This window comes from Schistocerca nitens, chromosome 4 (genome assembly GCF_023898315.1).
Source record: "Schistocerca nitens isolate TAMUIC-IGC-003100 chromosome 4, iqSchNite1.1, whole genome shotgun sequence".
NCBI lineage: Eukaryota > Metazoa > Arthropoda > Insecta > Orthoptera > Acrididae > Schistocerca > Schistocerca nitens.
The window spans coordinates 408879446-408900046 of record NC_064617.1 but is presented as its reverse complement, the minus strand read 5'-3'; the positions used below and the strand labels follow the sequence as shown (position 1 = coordinate 408900046).

At 40.0% G+C, this 20601-nt stretch overlaps 1 protein-coding gene across 4 annotated transcripts in view; it reads left to right on the top strand.

Moving 5' to 3' along the window:
- LOC126251844 (arf-GAP with coiled-coil, ANK repeat and PH domain-containing protein 2) overlaps positions 1 to 20601 on the top strand; it is a 148231-nt gene that overhangs the window by 99558 nt on the left and 28072 nt on the right. For all 4 annotated transcript variants that reach the window (XM_049952516.1, XM_049952517.1, XM_049952519.1 and 1 more), the window contains 3 exons: positions 1275 to 1747; positions 11003 to 11166; positions 11782 to 11881. In XM_049952516.1, coding sequence (XP_049808473.1) covers positions 1275 to 1747; positions 11003 to 11166; positions 11782 to 11881 — 737 coding nt within the window. The remainder of the gene's footprint in view (positions 1 to 1274; positions 1748 to 11002; positions 11167 to 11781; positions 11882 to 20601) is intronic.

Sequence of the window (20601 nt, the reverse complement as noted above, 5' to 3'; positions counted from 1 at the left end):
TACATCCAACATGGAATAGTCCAACGAATAGCTCTGGAGATTGGTTGCCAATGACATTAACGACTGGTGACCAAATAGATTTTCATACTTCTTTCATCAGCTGCAGGCAGAAATATGAGGATGCCTTAGCCCATATTTACATGTTATTTGCACATGAATAAGGGTAAAAAATCATTTTCCAAACTTATAAAGTCTATCTGTAAATATTTGAAGCATTACAATATTTAAACAATGAAACAACTCTGCAGGTGTAAACCCAACAAAACATATCACTGATGGCTGACTTACTTCTCTTCCCATGAAGGATAAGAAAATTAAAATGTACTACCCACAGATCAGCCATTTGAAAGAAATAATTTACTCCTTTATGAACAGAATGCTTTACCTTCAATAGGCGTTTTATGGCTTTTGAGCTAGAAATTTTTTAGGTCTTACCGGAGTTGGATTTCCACAGTTGAGAGCAGGAACATAGTAGGAACAAGTGGGATGTTGAGTAATTTGGTTGTGTACCACTTTGGGAGTGTTGAGAAGGTTTAATACTGATACTATGTGTGATGGATGTTTCTCATTTCAGAAAATGAGGAGAGACCGATGAAGTCTTGGTTGTGTTGTTCCAGTCACGGTTAGGGAGGATGCTCTAGTTGGGAATGTTGTCCAGTTTTTCCAGTGTCAGGTGGGGATTGTCAGTGGAGTTTTTAATATAAAGGCAGGTATATTTTAATCCTGCTGGTGTGTTTTCTGAGTAGTTTGAGCATGATAAGTGTAAATTGAAAGTCTATAAATAACGTAGAATCATCATAAAGAGTCCACGATCATTATCACTAATCAGTATAATTGTCCATCTTGATCGCTGTTCGTAGTTTCACTTTTAAATGTTTTAAAATATGAATAGCCATCAAAATGGACAGTCATATTATGAGATTGGACTACAGTATCAAATAGTTCAAAAAGAAGACAAACTTCAGAGCTAAAACTTGTTCTTTAAAATTTGAAATTAAGAATGGACAACTAAAAGGCTTAGAAATATGAAATAATACGGAAAGAATTGTCCTTCCTTATGCCACCCTCCGTACCATTTCTTGTGTTTTCGGTTTCTTAGACCACTTGTGTAAGAGGCTTCTCATTTTGCCTGTACCACATTACATTGCTCTGAGATATACACAGTTTTATTTTTAACTCTTTTTTTGTTCTGCATGTTTCTTGAAGCAAATTGTACCATTCAGTCTGTGCAACAAATTTGAAATGACATCTCTTCCATTTTTTTCCTTACCTAGCAACATTCGCGAAGCATGGATCAAGCGAAAGTATGTAGAACGACAGTTTGTGAAGCAACTTTCTGTACCTGAAAGCAATCTCGGGGACCATCGTGCTTCCCGCTCTATTACATTTTCTGGACGCAAATGGAGCGTTCGAAAGCTTAGGCGAAGGCCTCGAAGCCGAGATAGTCGCAGCAAGAAAGATTTAATCAGCTGTGAAACAGTATCTGACAGTGGAGAGCCCACCTCACAAACAGGCATAGAAGTAACATCAATCTCAGAAGAGATCACCAATGACCCAGAATGTGTTCATGTTACTGATTCACTACCAGAAGAACAAAATCCTTCATTATCGTCATCTGATGCAAACACACCAGTAAGTGCAGAGGTGCTTGCATTTGGCAAAAGCTTGGAAAAGCAAACACTCGATGGTTCCATTGAACTGAGCAGTGATCAAGATTCTACTGGGGGAGAAGAAGATGAATTTATTGGTAAATATTGAAAATGTTTCTTAAATTATTTTTAGTAGACATTCAGCTAGGTTTAGATTCAATGTACTATTAATTATCTGTTGCTTTATTGGAACTTTAATAATAAAGTGAAAATGCTACACTGTTGACTGTGCAACTTCCATGCTATACACAAAATCTGAAATACCATGCTGCCAGTATGATGATTTTTCACAAGTAATGATACATTTTTAAAAAACAAAGAGTTTAATACTAAATCAAACATGGTATCAAAGCAGTTTCACTCCCATCACCGTATAAACATTGATGAACATAGCTAAATTGTGTTGCCAACTGCTTTGGATTTCACATTTGGCACATTACAACAAACATTTCTTCTTTTGTTAAAAAAAAAAAAAGTTACTTCACATCAGTGTATTGAAGTGCCTGTGAAATACTGTGTGTGTGTGTGTGTGTGTGTGTGTAAATATAATGAGGAATATAGATAAACAGCTCATTACTTAGATGACATATTCAGACATTTGTAGGTGAATTCCCCACATTGCCAAGCTTTCAGGCAAATTATACTTAAGAGGTACCAACACACACACACACACACACACACACACACACACACACACACACACACACACCTACACTGTTATGGCTGACTACATTATCTCAAATGACTAAATTATGCTGGCATTAAACTTGGCTGTCCTGAGGTATTGTATTGGGTGGAGTGGCCAAGAGGGAGAAAGGGTGCAGGGGCTTGGAAGGAGAGTTGGAGGGAAGAGATGGCATGTGTAACGAGTAGCAGTTTGGCATCAGTGCATTCATTTTGGTATAGGCATGTGGAATTACATATGGCACGTAGTGATGTGGAGGAGTGGATTGGCAGGGATAGAAAATCGGAAGAGAGAGGCTACCAAGAGTAGAACTGGTGTGCAAGAGGTGGTGTGGGTAGTGGGTAGTGGGTTGGGTTGAGTTGAGTTGAGCGTTGAAATGAGTTGTGTTGGGTTGGGTTAAGTGTAGGCAGGGATTAGCAGTGATTGAGACTGGGTGCATTTTGTCATCAAAGGACAGTTCCCCTCAACATATCTCAGAGGAGGTGGTATTGGGGGTGGGTGGAGGACAACTCAGATGGCACAGGTTGTGAAGCACCCATTGAAATTGATCATGATATGCTCAACAGCATTATGTGACACTTGGTCAGCTCTACTCGTGGACATCTCATTGGTGTCATGACCACACAAAATGCTGAGCAGAAGTTGCAACAGAGCTGGTTCGAGTCCCAGTCCAGCACACATTTTCATTTGTCATCTCCGAATCCACATAAAGTGCCTTGTTCCATCTTCGATCTGGCAGCAGACTACAGAGAGAACACCTAGAACCACACTGGACTGCCAGCTCTTGGCCTCAGGCATTGGACCAAGGAGGGAATGCATTAAGGACACTTGGTGCAGGAACGAACTGCAGATCATGGAGGGGGAAGGTCATAGGTATACGTACTTGACCTGTTCCACTTGACAAGCAGTCTTGGGTGAGACCTGATGAAGATAACAAGTAATGTTGTCGAAATGTTGTGCCTGGATGATGCTGATATCTGGTACAATACCCGGCACCTCAAAATGTCAACAAATTGCTGGGTAAGCCTGAAGAATTACACCAAGAGACTCTACATGGAGTAGATGTACAGAAATATTGAGATGCTGGACAAACTTCAGCAGAGGAATGGGTTAATACTGAATTCTGTGTTTCCTGCTGGTATGTCAAGATGGAGATGTAGTACCAGTTTCTGCCAGGATTAAGCATCACATTGACTTCATAGTGGTGACCAGGATAAAACTTTGGGCTGGCGTGATACTTGTGGGAGAGAGATCTAAGATATGCATCACATACTAGATGTGTTAGTCAGGGATCTTTTATACCTTACCCTGTACGTGGTAATCTCCTTATCAGGTAAAGACTGGGACTGGGTGGATAATACCTCTCACTCTCTAATGGAGTTCGCTGTGAAGAATGCCTCAGCATGCCGATCTGTGAAGTCTGACCACAAGAGATGGAAAGCACAACAGATAGAGGACACTTACACTGTGATTAACACAAGTGGCATGCAACTTGATGACACCACTTTGAAGGTACTCAACAGAGATCTCAGCTTCATTAAAACTTCTAATAATGTGCTGATTTCAAGTTTCATCAGTGCAGTGGAGCAAGTAGCCATCACACTTCCACCAAATGTGGCAGAAGAAATATACTGAGAGACTTGCTGGGTTCTCACTAAGACAAACCCTTCAAAACTAAACATCTCAGGTGATGCGAGGCTTGCACTCAAAGAGGCTCAGGCATGACAGCAGCATCATTGTGTTGCCAAAAGGGAACTTCAGTCATTTTGCAGCAGGCTGTTTATGATGTGAAAGTGTCAGCTTCTGAGGGACTCTGCATACCAACTTTTGAAATGTCACTCTACAGACAGAGTGGATGAGAAGACTGGAAAGGAAATGGGTTTGTCTGACAAGGTCATTAAACAACCATGATCAAGAGCACCAGTTCCACTAGACCATTCGGTCTGCCGAAAGTACATAAAAAGGACATGCTATTGTGCCCAGCTGTCAGCAACACTAACTCATCAACACACCAGAGAGCCAAGTACTGCTATTCCCATATATGGGGAAGTGCATTCACGACATTCGCAACCCAGAGGACAACTTGCAGTGTCTCGTGCAACTACGTATCACATAATGCGTGTAATGGTCAGTTTGGTGATGTTCCCTATTTCCAGGACACCAGTGAAAGACTCACTCTGACTGCAGAGAAATTTTATGATTCTCTGTTGGACCAGATCAGGAATATATTGACCTCGCCTTATTTTCTGTATGGGCGACAATATGAGCAGACAGAAGATGTAGCCCTGCCTCCAGTGGCTGCAAATATGTACTTGGGGAGAGCTGAAGAGGTGGCATTAAAGATGACTAGATACAAACCCATGTGCTTCCTCAGGTAAGTGGATGATACCTCTGAGATCTGGCCTCATAGTAGGGTGAGGCTCAGTGAGTTTTTGCAACATCTTAACTCATGGCACCCAAATATTAAGTTCACCACAGAACTGGAAAAGGATGGCCAGTTGCTGTTTCTTGATGTCAGAAGGAGAGCAGACTAGTCATTTGGCCACTGTGTGCATCACAAACCTACCTATAAGCCAGTTTTTGCCACCACCAAGTGCAGAAGAGTGGGGTTGTGAAGACAGTCCACAGGCCACACACCTTTTTGGCATCAGTAATAGAGCACCTATAATCAGTGCAGATTCAGAAGGCCCTTCAATCAGTCACTCCACCACACTATTTAGAAGAAGAGCAGGATGAAGCAAAGATTATAGCATACCTGCCCTATTTGGGATCCAACTTTGCTAAAATCAGCAGGATTCTCGGTAAGCGTAACATCAAATGTGTGTTCTTTCCACCTTCCGAAATAAGACATCTATTGGGAAATGTGAAAGGTGACCTGAGACTCAGAAAACCTTGAATTTATAATTGTTTTACATTGGTTTGTTTTACATTGGCCAAACAACTAAGACAGTAGATATGAAATGCAAAGTACATCTGAGGCACACACGATTAAGCGAAGCAACTAAGCTGGTCATTGCTGAACACTGTCTGGAACTCCAGCATTCCCTAAACTATGATGAAATGAGGTTTGTGGCACAGATCCCCAGTTATTGGGATGACATTGAAAGAGAATTTGTAGATATAATGGTGATGAAAACCTCATGAATTTTGACACTGGGTACCAACTCAGTAGTGCCTGGTACCCGGCACTGGAGCTGCTGAAAACACAACAGGGGCAGTGGCAGAACATTACGAAAGAACGTAGTAAGAATACAGATTTGATAAGTGAACACCAGACAAAGCACCAAGCACATTGGAGCAAAGATAGAACATCATAGGATGGTTTTAGTGGAAGCAGACCACAGAGAGAGCAGCCGGAACCCAGTGCACAGAAAACAGAACACCAGCATGCGCACAGGCGCACCATAACAAAGACAGAATATCAGCACACAGCCTGGTGCACCGGGCTGAGGAGGGAACTCTTAAGGGCACTTTCAGCAGGAACAGACTGCAGACCAAATGCCTGGAACCAACCATGGATGGAAAAGGCAATAGGTATAAATGCTGGAACCATTTCACTCAATAAGCAATCTCAGGTAGCAATTGTTGAAGATGATGAGCCACGTTATTGAAATATTGAGCATAATTCAGCAGAATAGCTGATCCCTCAAGATGTCAACAGATCTCTGGGAAAGCTTGAAGGATTAAGACAGTGTGGTCAACTGTTTATTGAATACCTGTGGCATACAAAGTTTCATCTATCCAAAGGCCTCACCTTCAGCCCCACACCCAACTTAAGTTGTGCTAAACTTATCAAGTAAGTACTCTCCTCCTCCCAATTCCTACATTGCAAACACTTATTTCTCACCAACCCCTCTGATCCAAAGCCAACATTGAGCAGGGTCTCTCCCAGTTGATACTTCTTTCCAACAACCCTGAACACCAACTCTTCTGTCCCACATAACCGCACTCTGGATACCTTTCAGGAATTCCTTACCACCAACTTGATGTCATCAATTTGTCATAGATACCTTCTTAATAACATAAACCTCTCAACAGAGGAAAGATTTGCCATTCACCACCTGAAATGCATGCATTGATTTGAACATCCTTCCTGCAGACATAGGGTCCACCACTGTTGTGATGAATTCTTGTAATTACTTGATTGAAGATACTGCCAGATGTCTCAACTCCTTCCTCTACAACCCCTGCCACAGTGAATCCATTGCAAATGTTGTGTAGACTTTCGGTCCCTACTCAAATCCTTAGGCCTTTAGCAGAACCTCTTGTCTGAATCTCTGTTCTTTCTCAACCCCCCTAGTCCTGCACACCCACCTTCTAGGTGCTTTCGAAAATTTTGATTGTGTAAATCATGGAATACTTCTGGGTAAGCTCAAGTACTGTGGTATGAATGGGACAGTGCTCCAATGGTTTAAATCATACCTAACTGGAAGAGTGCAGAAAGTTGAAATAAGCAGTTCACATAATACGCAAAAAACTGGTGATTTCTCAAACTGGGGAACAATCAAGAATGGGGTGCCGCAAGGTTCGGTCTTGGGTCCTCTGCTGTTCTTAATATATATTAATGACTTGTCATTCTATAGTCACGAAAATGCAAAGCTGGTACTTTTTGCTGATGATACAAGTATAGCTATCACACCCAACAGACAAAAATTAACTGGTGAAATTGTAAACGATGTTTTTCAGAAAATCATTAAGTGGTTCTCTGCAAATGGGCTCTCATTAAACTTTGACAAAACACAGTATATACAGTTCCACACAGTAAATGGAATGACACCATTGATAAATATAGACTTTGATCAGAAATCGGTAGCTAAGGTAGAATATTCAAAATTTCTAGGTGTATGCATTGATGAGGGGTTGAACTGGAAAAAACACACTGAGGATCTGCTGAAACGTTTGAGTTCAGCTACTTATGCTATTAGGGTCATTGCAAATTTTGGCGATATACATCCGAGTAAATTAGTGTACCATGCCTATTTTCATTCTCTGCTTTTCTATGTCATCATATTCTGGGGTAACTCATCATTGAGTAAGAGTGTTCATTGCACAAAAGCGTGTAATCAGAATAATTGCTGGAGCTCATCCAAGATCATCCTGCAGACACTTATTTAAAAGAGCTAGAGATCTTCACTCTAGCCTCATAGTATATATATATTCACTTATGAAATTTGTTATGAACAATCCGAACGAATTCAAAAGTAATAGCAGTGTACATGGCTACAACACTAGGAGAAAGGATGATCTTCACGACTCAAGGTTAAATCTAACTTTGGCTCAGAAGGGGGTAAATTATGCTGCCATGAAAGTCTTTGGTCACTTACCTAATAGCATCAAAAGCCTTACAGATGGCCATATAGCATTTAAAAGGAAATTAAAAGAATTTATTAATGGCAACTCCTTCTACTCATTAGATGAATTTTTGGATATAATAAGTGGGTAATTTCCCCAACCCCCACAACAAAAAACAAAAAAAAAAAAAACAAAAAAAAATTAAAAATATTAAGTTTCATGTAATATTTTGTGTAATGTAATATCTTGTATAGACACCTTTTATTAACCTGACACGTTCCACATCATTACGAAGTGTCATATTCATGATCTATGGAACAAGTACTAATCTAATCTAATCCATAAACCTTTATGTCCTATAAGCCCCATTGTAATTAGTTACTGTATTGTTACAAAAAGAATATTGGCTCTTGTTGACCAACTTGTCCAACCAACTGCCTGATCCAAAACCAAACACATAAGCCATTTCCTTCAGCATCTTTCAACCATCCTCGTCCTTTTACAACTTGAATCCCTAATTGTCAATGTCTCTGTGTTTATGGTGACTTCCTGTAAATCGTCGCCCATGCCTATAACTCACAACTGTTGACAACTCATCTCTCCTAACATTGTACTGTTTCTCAGCACAAAAAACTGTGCAGTTGTCATAATGCAGAAACGCAGTGACATAGATGACGTCCAAAAGGACAGAATCATTGGCTTTTGGGTCGAGTGTGGAAGCATTTCAGAAATGGCAAAGTTTGTAAACTGTTTGCATGTCACTGTGGTTAAAGTACACAGTGCATGGCAAAATGGTGCTGAGGCAACTGTGATGCAGTATAGGCCATAGGTGACAGTTGTGAAAAATGGCTGCAGAGATGTGTACAGGGGAACAGGCATGGAGCTTGTCACCAACTGACCACCCAGGTGAACCAAAGGGCTAACAACAGTGTCTCCTCAACAAACGTTCAGTGAACGTTGCTGCATATGTGCCTCCACAGCAGGTGCCTGGTTCATGCACCCATGCTGATGCTGTTCATTGGTGGCAAAGGCTGGAATTTGCATGACAGTAATGCAACTGGATCTCCACTGAGTGGCAACAGGTGGCCTTTGCAGATAAATCATGTTTTATGTTCCATCAGGAAGTTGGCTGTTGGCATGTGCGGCCCTGCAACAATTGTCTGAAGGATCCAGGCCGCAGGAGGGAGTGTTATGGTCTGAGGAATGATGATGTAGCATTCCTGGGTCATTTTGTCATTCTGAAAGACACAGTGGATCAACACAAGTATGCATTTATCCTTGTGGACCATGTCCACCCGTAAATGCAGTTTGTGTTTTCCTTGGCACCATGGCATCTACAAGCAAGACAATGCAACGTGTCATGCAGTTTGCAGTGTACATGCATGGCCCAAAGAGCACCAGAATGATTTTACCATACTTTTCTGGCAACCAAACTCCCCTGTTTAAAACCAATCGAGAATATGTGGGACCACCTCAGTTGGGTTGTTCGTGCCATGGATCCTCAGCACTGGAGTGTGCATGGCTCCATATGCCTGTTGGTACCTTCCAGAAACTCATTGACTCTGTTCCTACATGTCCATACTTGCAAAAGGTGCTCACATTAATGTGAGTGGACTGTGTATAAATATAAAAACTATCAAATATGGCAGTTTAGCTTCACAAACATACAAATAAACATGACACTTGCTTGATTTGATTCCATCGCCCTGTCACAGCACAAAACATTGAGAATATTTATATTGGTATTTAATAAATATTATTTTTACTATCATGTGAATGAAGTTTGTGATGACAACATGATTTCATGCACAGTCCAAGATTAGAGTCAAAGGTGATAATTTGGTTAGTGAAGCCAGTTAAGGTGATTCCATATGAAACTAGTGAACTATCTTATGTACATCTTTTGTTCCATGATTCAAATTCTTCCCTGTATCATCTGTGATAACTGTGATGTAGCCATATGTCACATAATCTGTGCTGTGATTTTTTGATTGAAGCAAACTGAGAGAAGCCATCTTGATTTATGTGTTTGCAAAACAAAAGTGTCATATTGGGTGGTTTTTCATATTTATGATCGCGTATTATGAAAATATTCGGTTTCATTCACATTAATGATCTCTAAAAAATGGCTCATTTGTGGTACAAACTGTTGTGCACAACTGTCATGACTAAAACTGTTACTGAAATTAGGTTTAATGGTAGAAGGGCTATTTTTACTGGACATCACATTTGGAACCATGTTCTTTATTGGGAAAATGAACTGTCATTCTAAATGCCAGGCAGACCTGAAAAATAGATCAAAATCCAGTTTCAGAATTCAGTAACCATCAGTTACCCACATCAGTACATTGGTGCCTCCAGATTTATGACATTTTTACACAGCAATGGAGAAAATGCCAAATATCATGACATTTCATAAAAACTGCCAATTTTACATTATTGTTTACACAAAATTTTGCTGTGTCTAAAAGGGTTGAAGTTCTTAAGTAAGGAACAAAAGGTAAATTGGAAAAATACTGAAATGAGATCCAAATTCATGCGGTAGGAATGAATTTTTTTATGTACTTTGTCAACATCAAGAGAAATGTTGGATATTATGGAAGAAATTAATGTAAAACCACCTCTTAGTAATTTAAAAATAGACATAGTGTGTAGGAAAGCTATTGAAGAATTGGGCATTTGGACAAACTCTCGTCATAGCCAGACTATGCTATTCAGTAGAGTCATCTGTAGAAAAGTGTTTTGTGATTAGATAGGAACCTGTATATAGGTGAAAACACTTTCATCAGCTAGATAATCTTTCTTTCCTATGTTGTTCTAAATAATTGTTCTAACCTTGGGCTTGGTCATGGAGGGGGGGGGGGGGGGGGGGGAGTCTGTTAATATTTTGAAATTGTACAACAAATAAAACTGCATGTGATTTATCAAGCATCCCATGTTATTGTTTATGTGAGATACAGTTTAATGATTTAATCACTGGTGACAACTATACCTTTTGTGAAGCTAAAATTATTTGAAGCGAATATTCTAGACACATTGTTAGTCTTCATCCCAACAGCTTGTAGAGAAATAAGAATAGCTTAATTTAAAAGTAAAGAAGTAAGAAATATGATGGAGGAAATTTGTCATTTTGTTTTGTTACTTAAGGTTTTTTTTCATAAGGGTTTGGGTTCCCCCTTGAGAAGGTGAATAATCTCCCCAACCTCCACTTTTCACTACCAGCATAACCTGTGTTTACATTTACTTTTTATTCAACTCTTGAAATCTCTCTCCTCTCTTTTCTTTACTGTGTGTGTGTGTGTGTGTGTGTGTGTGTGTGTGTGTGTGTGTGTGCGCCATACTTGATGGGAGTAACATCCACTTATGTAACATGCAGGTGAGGAAGACATTTCAAAACTGGATCCTAATCTCTTGCTGTACAAGGCTGCAGCAGCTCATAACTTGCCTGTGATGCTGAAAGCACTTGCCTTGGGAGCAGATAAACAGTGGATGAATGAAGAGGATCACAATCGTACACCTTTACATCAAGCAATCTTTAGTGTAAGTATATGATATATTTTTATCATCTCAGAAGACTTACTTTCGTTTCTCTGGAACCTAACTTTGTGGCAGTTGTGCTCCATAAAACAGCAAAAATGAAGTCAGCTATGAGCAAGAAGTCTGCCAGTAAAATAGGTGTGAAGAAATTTTGTGAACACTAAAAGATTATCTGCTGTTGAAGCACAATAATTGGGTCAGAAGTTGATTTAGCACTGTCATTAATTGCCTCTTGTGTTAATTCAGGTCAACAGTGAACCTTGGTCAGTCGATCTAGTTGTCTGTACCAAAGACCAAAATTGATCTCCGGTCAGCGATGCCAAGTCATGAGCAGCTTCTCGTCTGTGCAAGATCCTGTCACTATTTTATCAATCAGTCTTCTTTCACTTAGCTCTAGGTTGTCAGCTTCTCTGTCACTTACAATTTCTTGGGCATTTTTAGAAGTATTTATTGTCTTGCTCTTTCGAACAAATGGAGCTATTTCATGCTTCCAACTAGTCACCCCCTTTTTGTGGCTGCATGCGTGTATCCATGTAAGTGTACACCAGTGTGCCTGTGTCAATCAACCAGTTTGCTAACATCTTGTGGATATGATATAATTTTTTCTCTTATTTCCAGGGATCAGTAATGGCCTGTGAATTTTTACTGCTTAACGGTGCCAAAATAAACTCTCAGGACAGCGAAGGAAAAACACCATTACATCTTGCAACTGAATTAGGTAAGAACCACAATTACAATTACTAAAGCCTTCAATTATCCAAGTCACTTGGTTATTTTAAGTATTTCTGCTACGCCTAGTCTTTATAATCAAATGTGATAGTACAATGTGACAATCTTCATTATAAAAAGGTGTCATAAATTGTGAGTGAGCTCTTTACTTCTTTGATCTTTGTCAGTTTTTGGGATACATATCTTAGTTTTGTTCAGAGTCAAAAGTACAGTGGCACATTCTTTTTATTTGTGTTGTGTCAGATGATTCTTCTGAATACAGTGTCTGAAGCACAGAAGAAAGTAACATAGTTTAGAGTTAGGTATAGGCCACTTCATCAAAAAAAAAAAAAAAAATCTCATGTTACTCCTTATCATTTCTAGTGATATTATTAACTCCCTGTCTTACGTGTAGAGCCTCAAAGTAAATTTACTTTCGACTTTTGTTTAACCATAATACATTAAATGGTGCAATACAACTCCATGACTACTAAGCAATGAACTAATTAATTTTCAGATTGTAATTAAAAGTTTCATTTGTTATAAATAAGTAATGACACAGCTTCGGAAAGCTTTCAGTGATATCCTGTTTCGACGCAAGATGTTAGACTGCAGAACTGGTATCACAGTATATTAGCAATGTATCCATGGAGTGAAAAATGCTACTTTAACTTGACTCTGAGACTCGCATAATGTGTTCACTTTCCTGAACTAATTATTTTATTTTTTACAAACTTCATACAATACAGTAACATACACTCCTGGAAATGGAAAAAAGAACACATTGACACCGGTGTGTCAGACCCACCATACTTGCTCCGGACACTGCGAGAGGGCTGTACAAGCAATGATCACACGCACGGCACAGCAGACACACCAGGAACCGCGGTGTTGGCCGTCGAATGGCGCTAGCTGCGCAGCATTTGTGCACCGCCGCCGTCAGTGTCAGCCAGTTTGCCGTGGCATACGGAGCTCCATCGCAGTCTTTAACACTGGTAGCATGCCGCGACAGCGTGGACGTGAACCGTATGTGCAGTTGACGGACTTTGAGCGAGGGCGTATAGTGGGCATGCGGGAGGCCGGGTGGACGTACCGCCGAATTGCTCAACACGTGGGGCGTGAGGTCTCCACAGTACATCGATGTTGTCGCCAGTGGTCGGCGGAAGGTGCACGTGCCCGTCGACCTGGGACCGGACCGCAGCGACGCACGGATGCACGCCAAGACCGTAGGATCCTACGCAGTGCCGTAGGGGACCGCACCGCCACTTCCCAGCAAATTAGGGACACTGTTGCTCCTGGGGTATCGGCGAGGACCATTCGCAACCGTCTCCATGAAGCTGGGCTACGGTCCCGCACACCGTTAGGCCGTCTTCCGCTCACGCCCCAACATCGTGCAGCCCGCCTCCAGTGGTGTCGCGACAGGCGTGAATGGAGGGACGAATGGAGACGTGTCGTCTTCAGCGATGAGAGTTGCTTCTGCCTTGGTGCCAATGATGGTCGTATGCGTGTTTGGCGCCGTGCAGGTGAGCGCCACAATCAGGACTGCATACGACCGCGGCACACAGGGCCAACACCCGGCATCATGGTGTGGGGAGCGATCTCCTACACTGGCCGTACACCACTGGTGATCGTCGAGGGGACACTGAATAGTGCACGGTACATCCAAACCGTCATCGAACCCATCGTTCTACCATTCCTAGACCGGCAAAGGAACTTGCTGTTCCAACAGGACAATGCACGTCCGCATGTATCCCGTGCCACCCAACGTGCTCTAGAAGGTGTAAGTCAACTACCCTGGCCAGCAAGATCTCCGGATCTGTCCCCCATTGAGCATGTTTGGGACTGGATGAAGCGTCGTCTCACGCGGTCTGCACGTCCAGCACGAACGCTGGTCCAACTGAGGCGCCAGGTGGAAATGGCATGGCAAGCCGTTCCACAGGACTACATCCAGCATCTCTACGATCGTCTCCATGGGAGAATAGCAGCCTGCATTGCTGCGAAAGGTGGATATACACTGTATTAGTGCCGACATTGTGCATGCTCTGTTGCCTGTGTCTATGTGCCTGTGGTTCTGTCAGTGTGATCATGTGATGTATCTGACCCCAGGAATGTGTCAATAAAGTTTCCCCTTCCTGGGACAATGAATTCACGGTGTTCTTATTTCAGTTTCCAGGAGTGTATTTATTCTTATATCTTTCTTCACTTTGTAAAAACTTGCTGTTTATCTCATAGCACAAGAAAGGAGGACGAAATTAATTCATATATTAATCATTAGTGTGGTAAACACAGGGGTGTAAAATATTATAGATCATTACAGATCATAATTCAAATTGTAAGAAAATAAACTTTGTAATGAGGTTATTTCATTGAAAGATGAGGAAAAACTGGTGATCATCTTCTAGGAAATCCTTACTGTACTTGCTGTGAGATTTGTAATATTGTGTAACTAGATTAAAACCAGAATAAGGAACCAAAGTTGGTTTTGGTTGCTGAGAAAACTTAACTATCATATGCACTGAATTCTTCAGTATTGTTTATTGTTAGTCACCCAAAGCAGAAGACATGCTTTCTTTTTATTTGACAGTTTTCATTATTTTGAGTGGGATAAACTGATGCTACAGTGTTTATCTTTACTGTGATAGTGTAGAAGGTATTACAAAACCATCAGAGTGAAAAATTTGTGCATTTTGCACATTTATTTACATATATGATGCAACTTTCAGTCTTTTGTTTGTGTGAGATCACTGGGGACAGATAGATCTGCATCAAAATTCTTGATTCAGATATTTTACTGTTCTTGTCATTTTGCCCTTGTTCTTCATTAATCATGTCAAGGCTTGCGTGTGTCAAAAAATATTGTGTATACTCAAAAGTTTGCAAGTGTGATCCAAAATTCATAATATATCGTCAGTTATAAGCGACATTTGTGCTTCTAAAATTTTTAGCAGCTCTATCTTCATTCAGATAGTTGTTCTTCCATAGTTTTAGCATGTATTTAAGTGATAAAAGATAAATTTTGGAAGCTTATGAGTGTTGCGAGTAACGTATTTCATAGTACATAAACTGTTGTAACCAAAGCGAGGTGATGCAATGGTTAGCACACTTGGCTCCTGTTTGGGAGGATGACGGCTAAACCCACATATGGCTGTCCTAATTTAGGTTTTCCATGATTTCCTTAAATGACTTCAGGCAAATGCCAGGATGATTCCTTTGAAAGTTCTTGGCAGATTTCCTTTCCCATCCTTTCCTAATCACAGCTTGCGCTCCATCTCTGATGACCTTGTTGTCGACAGGACAGTTAAACACTAATCTCTTCCTCCCTCCTAAACGATTGTGAGCCACGTTTGTGCAATATGAAAGTTTTTGCACAATATCTTTTTTGGAAAACTATTTTCTCTTATTGCATTATATGTACAGACTTGACTTGAAGTTTCCACTTCTTCGAGTCATTGACCTTCCATTTGAAGTCGGTGTCTGAAAGCTTACAAATATGATGTCAAAAGAACTGTAAAGCAGGGGTCTGCATCTGGCATTTATGCTCTCTCGAATTGTTGAGTGCCTGAAGTTCTGTGAAATTTCACAAGATGTCAGTGTAATCACTTTGCACACTGGGAGCAACTGCACTTGATTTTCCTCAAATTTGTTTGAGCAGCTCTTGCTCAAATGGCTTGATAATCCATTCTGGGAAAGGGGGAAAATCAGTAGCTTCTCCAATTTTCAAGCTGTGAATAGACTGGTAGTTATATAAGGCTGGGCTACTTTGTTTTGTGGACTTACTTTTTCACCAAAAGCTTTACTGCTAATTTTCGTGTCATATGATTGTTGTAGTTCCATAACATTTCTCAGTCAGTTTTGAAGGAAGTAAGCACTTTAAAAATCTTATTTTCCCACACTTGGTAGTGTGAAAGCTCAGCTTCTTAATAAACCAATTACTTTTTCATGTTTCAGTACAGTCATTGTGAAATGACACTATTTGTCCAGCATGTGCACTTGTATTGAAAAATGTGATAGTATGCAGCTTATCAATCACTATGCTTAAGACCATACATTACTGCAAGTGAAATATAGCTAAAAGTACAAAATTTTTCCCACGTGGAATGTTTCCTTCTATTATATTAAAAGTACAAAAAAGTTTTTGAAATCGTAATGATACTGATTTCTGTAGTCTTTCAGAAGTAAATGAAAGCTATTAAGACCGAGCGAGGTGGCGCAGTGGTTAGCATACTGGACTCGCATTCGGGAGGACAACGGTTCAATCCCGCGTCTGGCCATCCTGATTTAGGTTTTCCGTGATTTTCCTAAATCGCTCCAGGCAAATTCCGGGATGGTTCCTCTGAAAGGGCACGACCGACTTCCTTCCCCGTCCTTCCCTAATCCAATGAGACCAATGACCTCGCTGTTTGGTCTCTTCCCCCAAACAACCCAACCCACAGCTATTAAGTGGCATCAATTCTGTGAGTGCAAGCTGATGGAGTTCGTGTGGATTTAGCGTAGTGTCAAATACTTCCAGAGAAAAAACAAATTACAAGTGATCAGTGCAGCCCTAGTACTAGATCCTTGTGTGATTTTAATCATCCATTTTTAGAAAATACCATATAACTTTTTCCCTCAGCAATGACAAATTACACTAGAGAATCATCTGCTGTGGTCTTACCATTGGCCACACTTTGTGTCATAAAAGCAATTCATTTTTGTCCATTTCTTTTGACATTTCAAAATAAATCTGCACAAGCTCTTCCTGACTCTCCCATCATAAACGAGTGTTGTAGGCCAGTCCTTGTCGATAACTGGCAAGCCATTCGACGTAGTATGCCACATGAGAAGCTTATCAATGCTCCTAAAATTTCTCTTCTACGTGAAGTACATAAGGCACTACTTCCTTTTCCAGTTCTGCACCTAATACAAATTTTTCTCCAGTTTTCTGTGAAATTTTTTGAAGAAGAAATTTCCACCCTCCTTAATACTTGTAATGTCTTTCGTGGCACGTTAAATACTTCAGCAGACTTAAATGTCTATGTAGTTTTCTTTTCTGACTTCATGAATTGTCTAGGTCAAATTTGTTTTTCTTCTTCCTTTTTCATTGCGAGATATATTTTGAGTTTCTCAGGTGTCTGTAATGAAAATGGCACATGTTAGTCGTATTGACAAATATCTGGCTATATCCCAAATTTAGACCACTATTAATATGTAATTTCAAGTTATTTAAAAATAGATGTAAATAAAGATATTTTAAAAACTAAGATTACCCTCAACACGACTTACTAGGGAAAAGACTATTTGTAAACACAGAAACTATATGAAAAAAATAATGAATGCTACCTGCAAAAATTTTAAGATGATTGAAACTAAGAGTAAATTGGCTATAGTTGAATGCAACAGTGAACTGGAGTGGCCATTTTACATAGCAGCTGACATGGTCTGCGAGACTTTTAACTGTTTCCAAATTTTCTGTGTTGCCTGAAGCATTAGGCACAACCGTTAGGAATGTAAGTGTACAGCTTAACTAAATTGATATGATCATAGTTCCGTCAGCTGGTGGGAATATATCAGAAGCAACACCTGTCTGCAGACACAGGACTGCTAGGATGTCAACAGCATCAGAACAACAAGCCCACCAGGCCAGGCGGCCTGTGCTCTCTTCAGGGGGCACCTTGTTCAACCACTTCTTTTCCCATCTGAGTGTTAATATTCAAACAAGTCGTTCCTGAGCACGACATGCTCAATCGAATACAAATGAGCAAAGTCCCCAATATGCAGACCTATGCTCTTAAAGAAGTTGGCTGCTGTGCTGTAAAATAGTGTTCTGAAAATATTGTTCCATCCTGTTTTCCCTTCAGAAAGTGGAGTATATTGGTTACATTTGTTGTAGATTTCATTTTTTGTTTATTTTATTTTTATAACAAGCTTTGGTTAGTGAATATAACCTTAACAAAACAAAAAGTTAAATGCACGAACTAGCTTCAGAGAATAAGTAAATTTTACCCCTGATTTTGTCTTTCATTGTGACATAAATCAGTTTCTTCTGTTTTTTGTTTCATTTTTTAAAGGGAACTTCTAATCCTTGTAGCAAACGGATACTGAAATTAGAGAAGAATCAGCGAAGCCCATTTAAACTTGAGAAACACATTGCCTCATCCATAATGCAACAATACTGTGAGTGCTGTTTTTAGGTATGTGATGAGCTAGTTGCTGTTCTTAAACGGCTGGAATTTGCACTGACTGATGTGAAGTGATTGGAACCTGCTACAGATGAGGTGTCTTGGGTGAACTAACAAGAGTCATGATAAGAGCTAAGAAAAGTACCATCTTCCCACACTGATGCTGACACCCCTTCAGGAAATACATAAGCTGTTACTGGGCCATCCAATGCCAAATGGTCTAATTTTGGAAAAAGTTCTGGCATTGAGGATCAGGGATTTTGCTAAAATTTTGTATGAGCATTCACCCATGTGCCAATTGAACATAGGCAAAATAGGGAAAGTTTTACTTTTGCCAATGTAGTACTTGAGAGATAGTCATTTGTGTGACCCCATAGTGCAGCTTTCAAAAGAGCACCCCCTGAGTTTTTGACAACTTTGGGACATAATGTCCCTGGCAATATTTTCTTGGAAGAAAAAAAAATCTAGAGCAATTTTCATATGGATAATTTGAAGTGAATTAGGCTGAAAAAAAGGAGAGGTTTAGTGTTTTATATCTCCCGAGTAATTGTAGGATAAATCCGAAAATTTGCATGTAATCAATACAGGGTCATAAAATGTAAAATTTCATTCTACTACTACTTTCCATTCCACTGATGGCAAAGTTGACAATTCGTGTAAAAATGCCAAACAGGGGTATATTTAGCTCAGTTTTACAAAAAGTACTACACGGTACGAACTGCTGGAGATAGTGATCATGTTTGCGTGAGATGTGCTTGCTTGTGTGGTGTGTGTTTTCTTTTCTGAAGGCGGCTTTGGCCAAAAGCTAAATGTGTTACAGTCTTGGTGTTGTGCCTGTCTGCAAGTCAGTGTGTCATCTTCATGATGAGTACCAATCAATCCTTTTCCTAATATTATTGGTGCTCATATTAAATATGGCATCTTGTTAATGTTCTAAAATTGCTTTGTGATCTCTGGGTAAGGTAATATCAAAAGTTCTGATGACAGAAAAACTTGGAAAACTTCAATAAATGGAGTGTCTTTTGATGTGACTTGTCATGGCATATTTCAACCAGCTTTTCTGCTATAATAAGAGATTATGATAGTAAAATTGTTGTCTAACAGTCGCAGCAAGCTTCGTGTAAACTGCCTTTAAATATTATGCCTTGTCACATTGTGTAAATTTTGATGATGTGTATAGCAATCTGCCGGACCCCCCTCATGTTGTAGAGAGTTTTGAATACATATTTTTTATTTTGCAGTGCTACTGATGTGCTACTTTAATTCCTGTCTAAAATTTAGTATATTTTGTGTTCACATAAATTGCAGTTTATGTGGAACGTTAGTGTACTGATGAAAATTTGTATAAATATGTTACGGTCCATAGTGGTTTAATTACCGCTAGTTTCTTTTAAAATGAGATACCAAGCATTCCCATCACTTTACAGGCCCCGCCCAATAGCAGCCACAGGTGGGTTTCCTTACCATAGATTCCCAAGCCTGATAATTGTTACGTATTCACGATCTCAAGATGATACACTTTATTAATTTTCAGAGGCCAAACTTTTTGATGTCCAATGAAATGAATTTTCTGGGCGGTGTGGGTGCACAAAGCTTATTAAAGCATCCTTCTGTCCAGCAGAAGTCTCTCGGGTATTTCCAATCCACCACTTTTTCTTTTCATAAATATGTGCAGCATATTTTCCTGGCTGGAGAACCAATGTTAATATATCTCCTATGGCCTGAAAAGATGTATCACAGGTTACAGTCCTATGGCAACAAGGCACAGTTTTCAAACGTGACGTAATTCCAGAGCACAGGCATTGTGGCTGATGATCTAGTGGTAAATGTTGGCCCTGGCAAACTGTAGTTACTCCTGAAAATGTCGCCACGGTTTCTGGAATTAATCAGCAAAATCCAAGGAAATCTGTCTCAAGAATTGCAACAGAGACTGGTTTGAAGCATTCCCGCAATCAGAAAACACTGAGACAATGCTACACATGTCCATTCAAAATCCAAAGACACCAGGCCATATGCGTATGTGCTGTATGACAGAAAGCTGACTTTGCAAACTAGATTCTTACGATGATTGATAATGAGTGATTTTATGTTGGCTACATCTGGTTCGCAGAAGGAACACACTCTTGCCTGAATTAAGTTGTGAATAAAGGGAACGGTTGATTACTGGGTTACAAAACTCCCAGTTTGTGTGAAGCAAAACCACTGTATTCTCTCAAAGTTACTGTTTGGATTGCAGTATGTAGCAGAGGCATTATTAGCTCTTTCTTCATGTGAGAAATATTTACTAATGAATGTTATATTGAAATTTTGGAACAGTTTGTCAGCACACAGCTAGCTTTGGAGGATCGACCAGGCACAGAGTGGTTCATGCAAGATGGGGGACTTACTGTATTGAACCGAACAGGTGTTTTGCTTTTTTGATGAATACTTTGGGAATAAAGTCATTGCATTGGTAGCATTGGATTATTGAAACGTTACTGGCACAGGGATGGGTTGGCCTTCATATTTACCTGATCTGACTCCTTGTGACTACTTTTTGTGGGACACATTGAAAGACATTGTCTACCAGAAC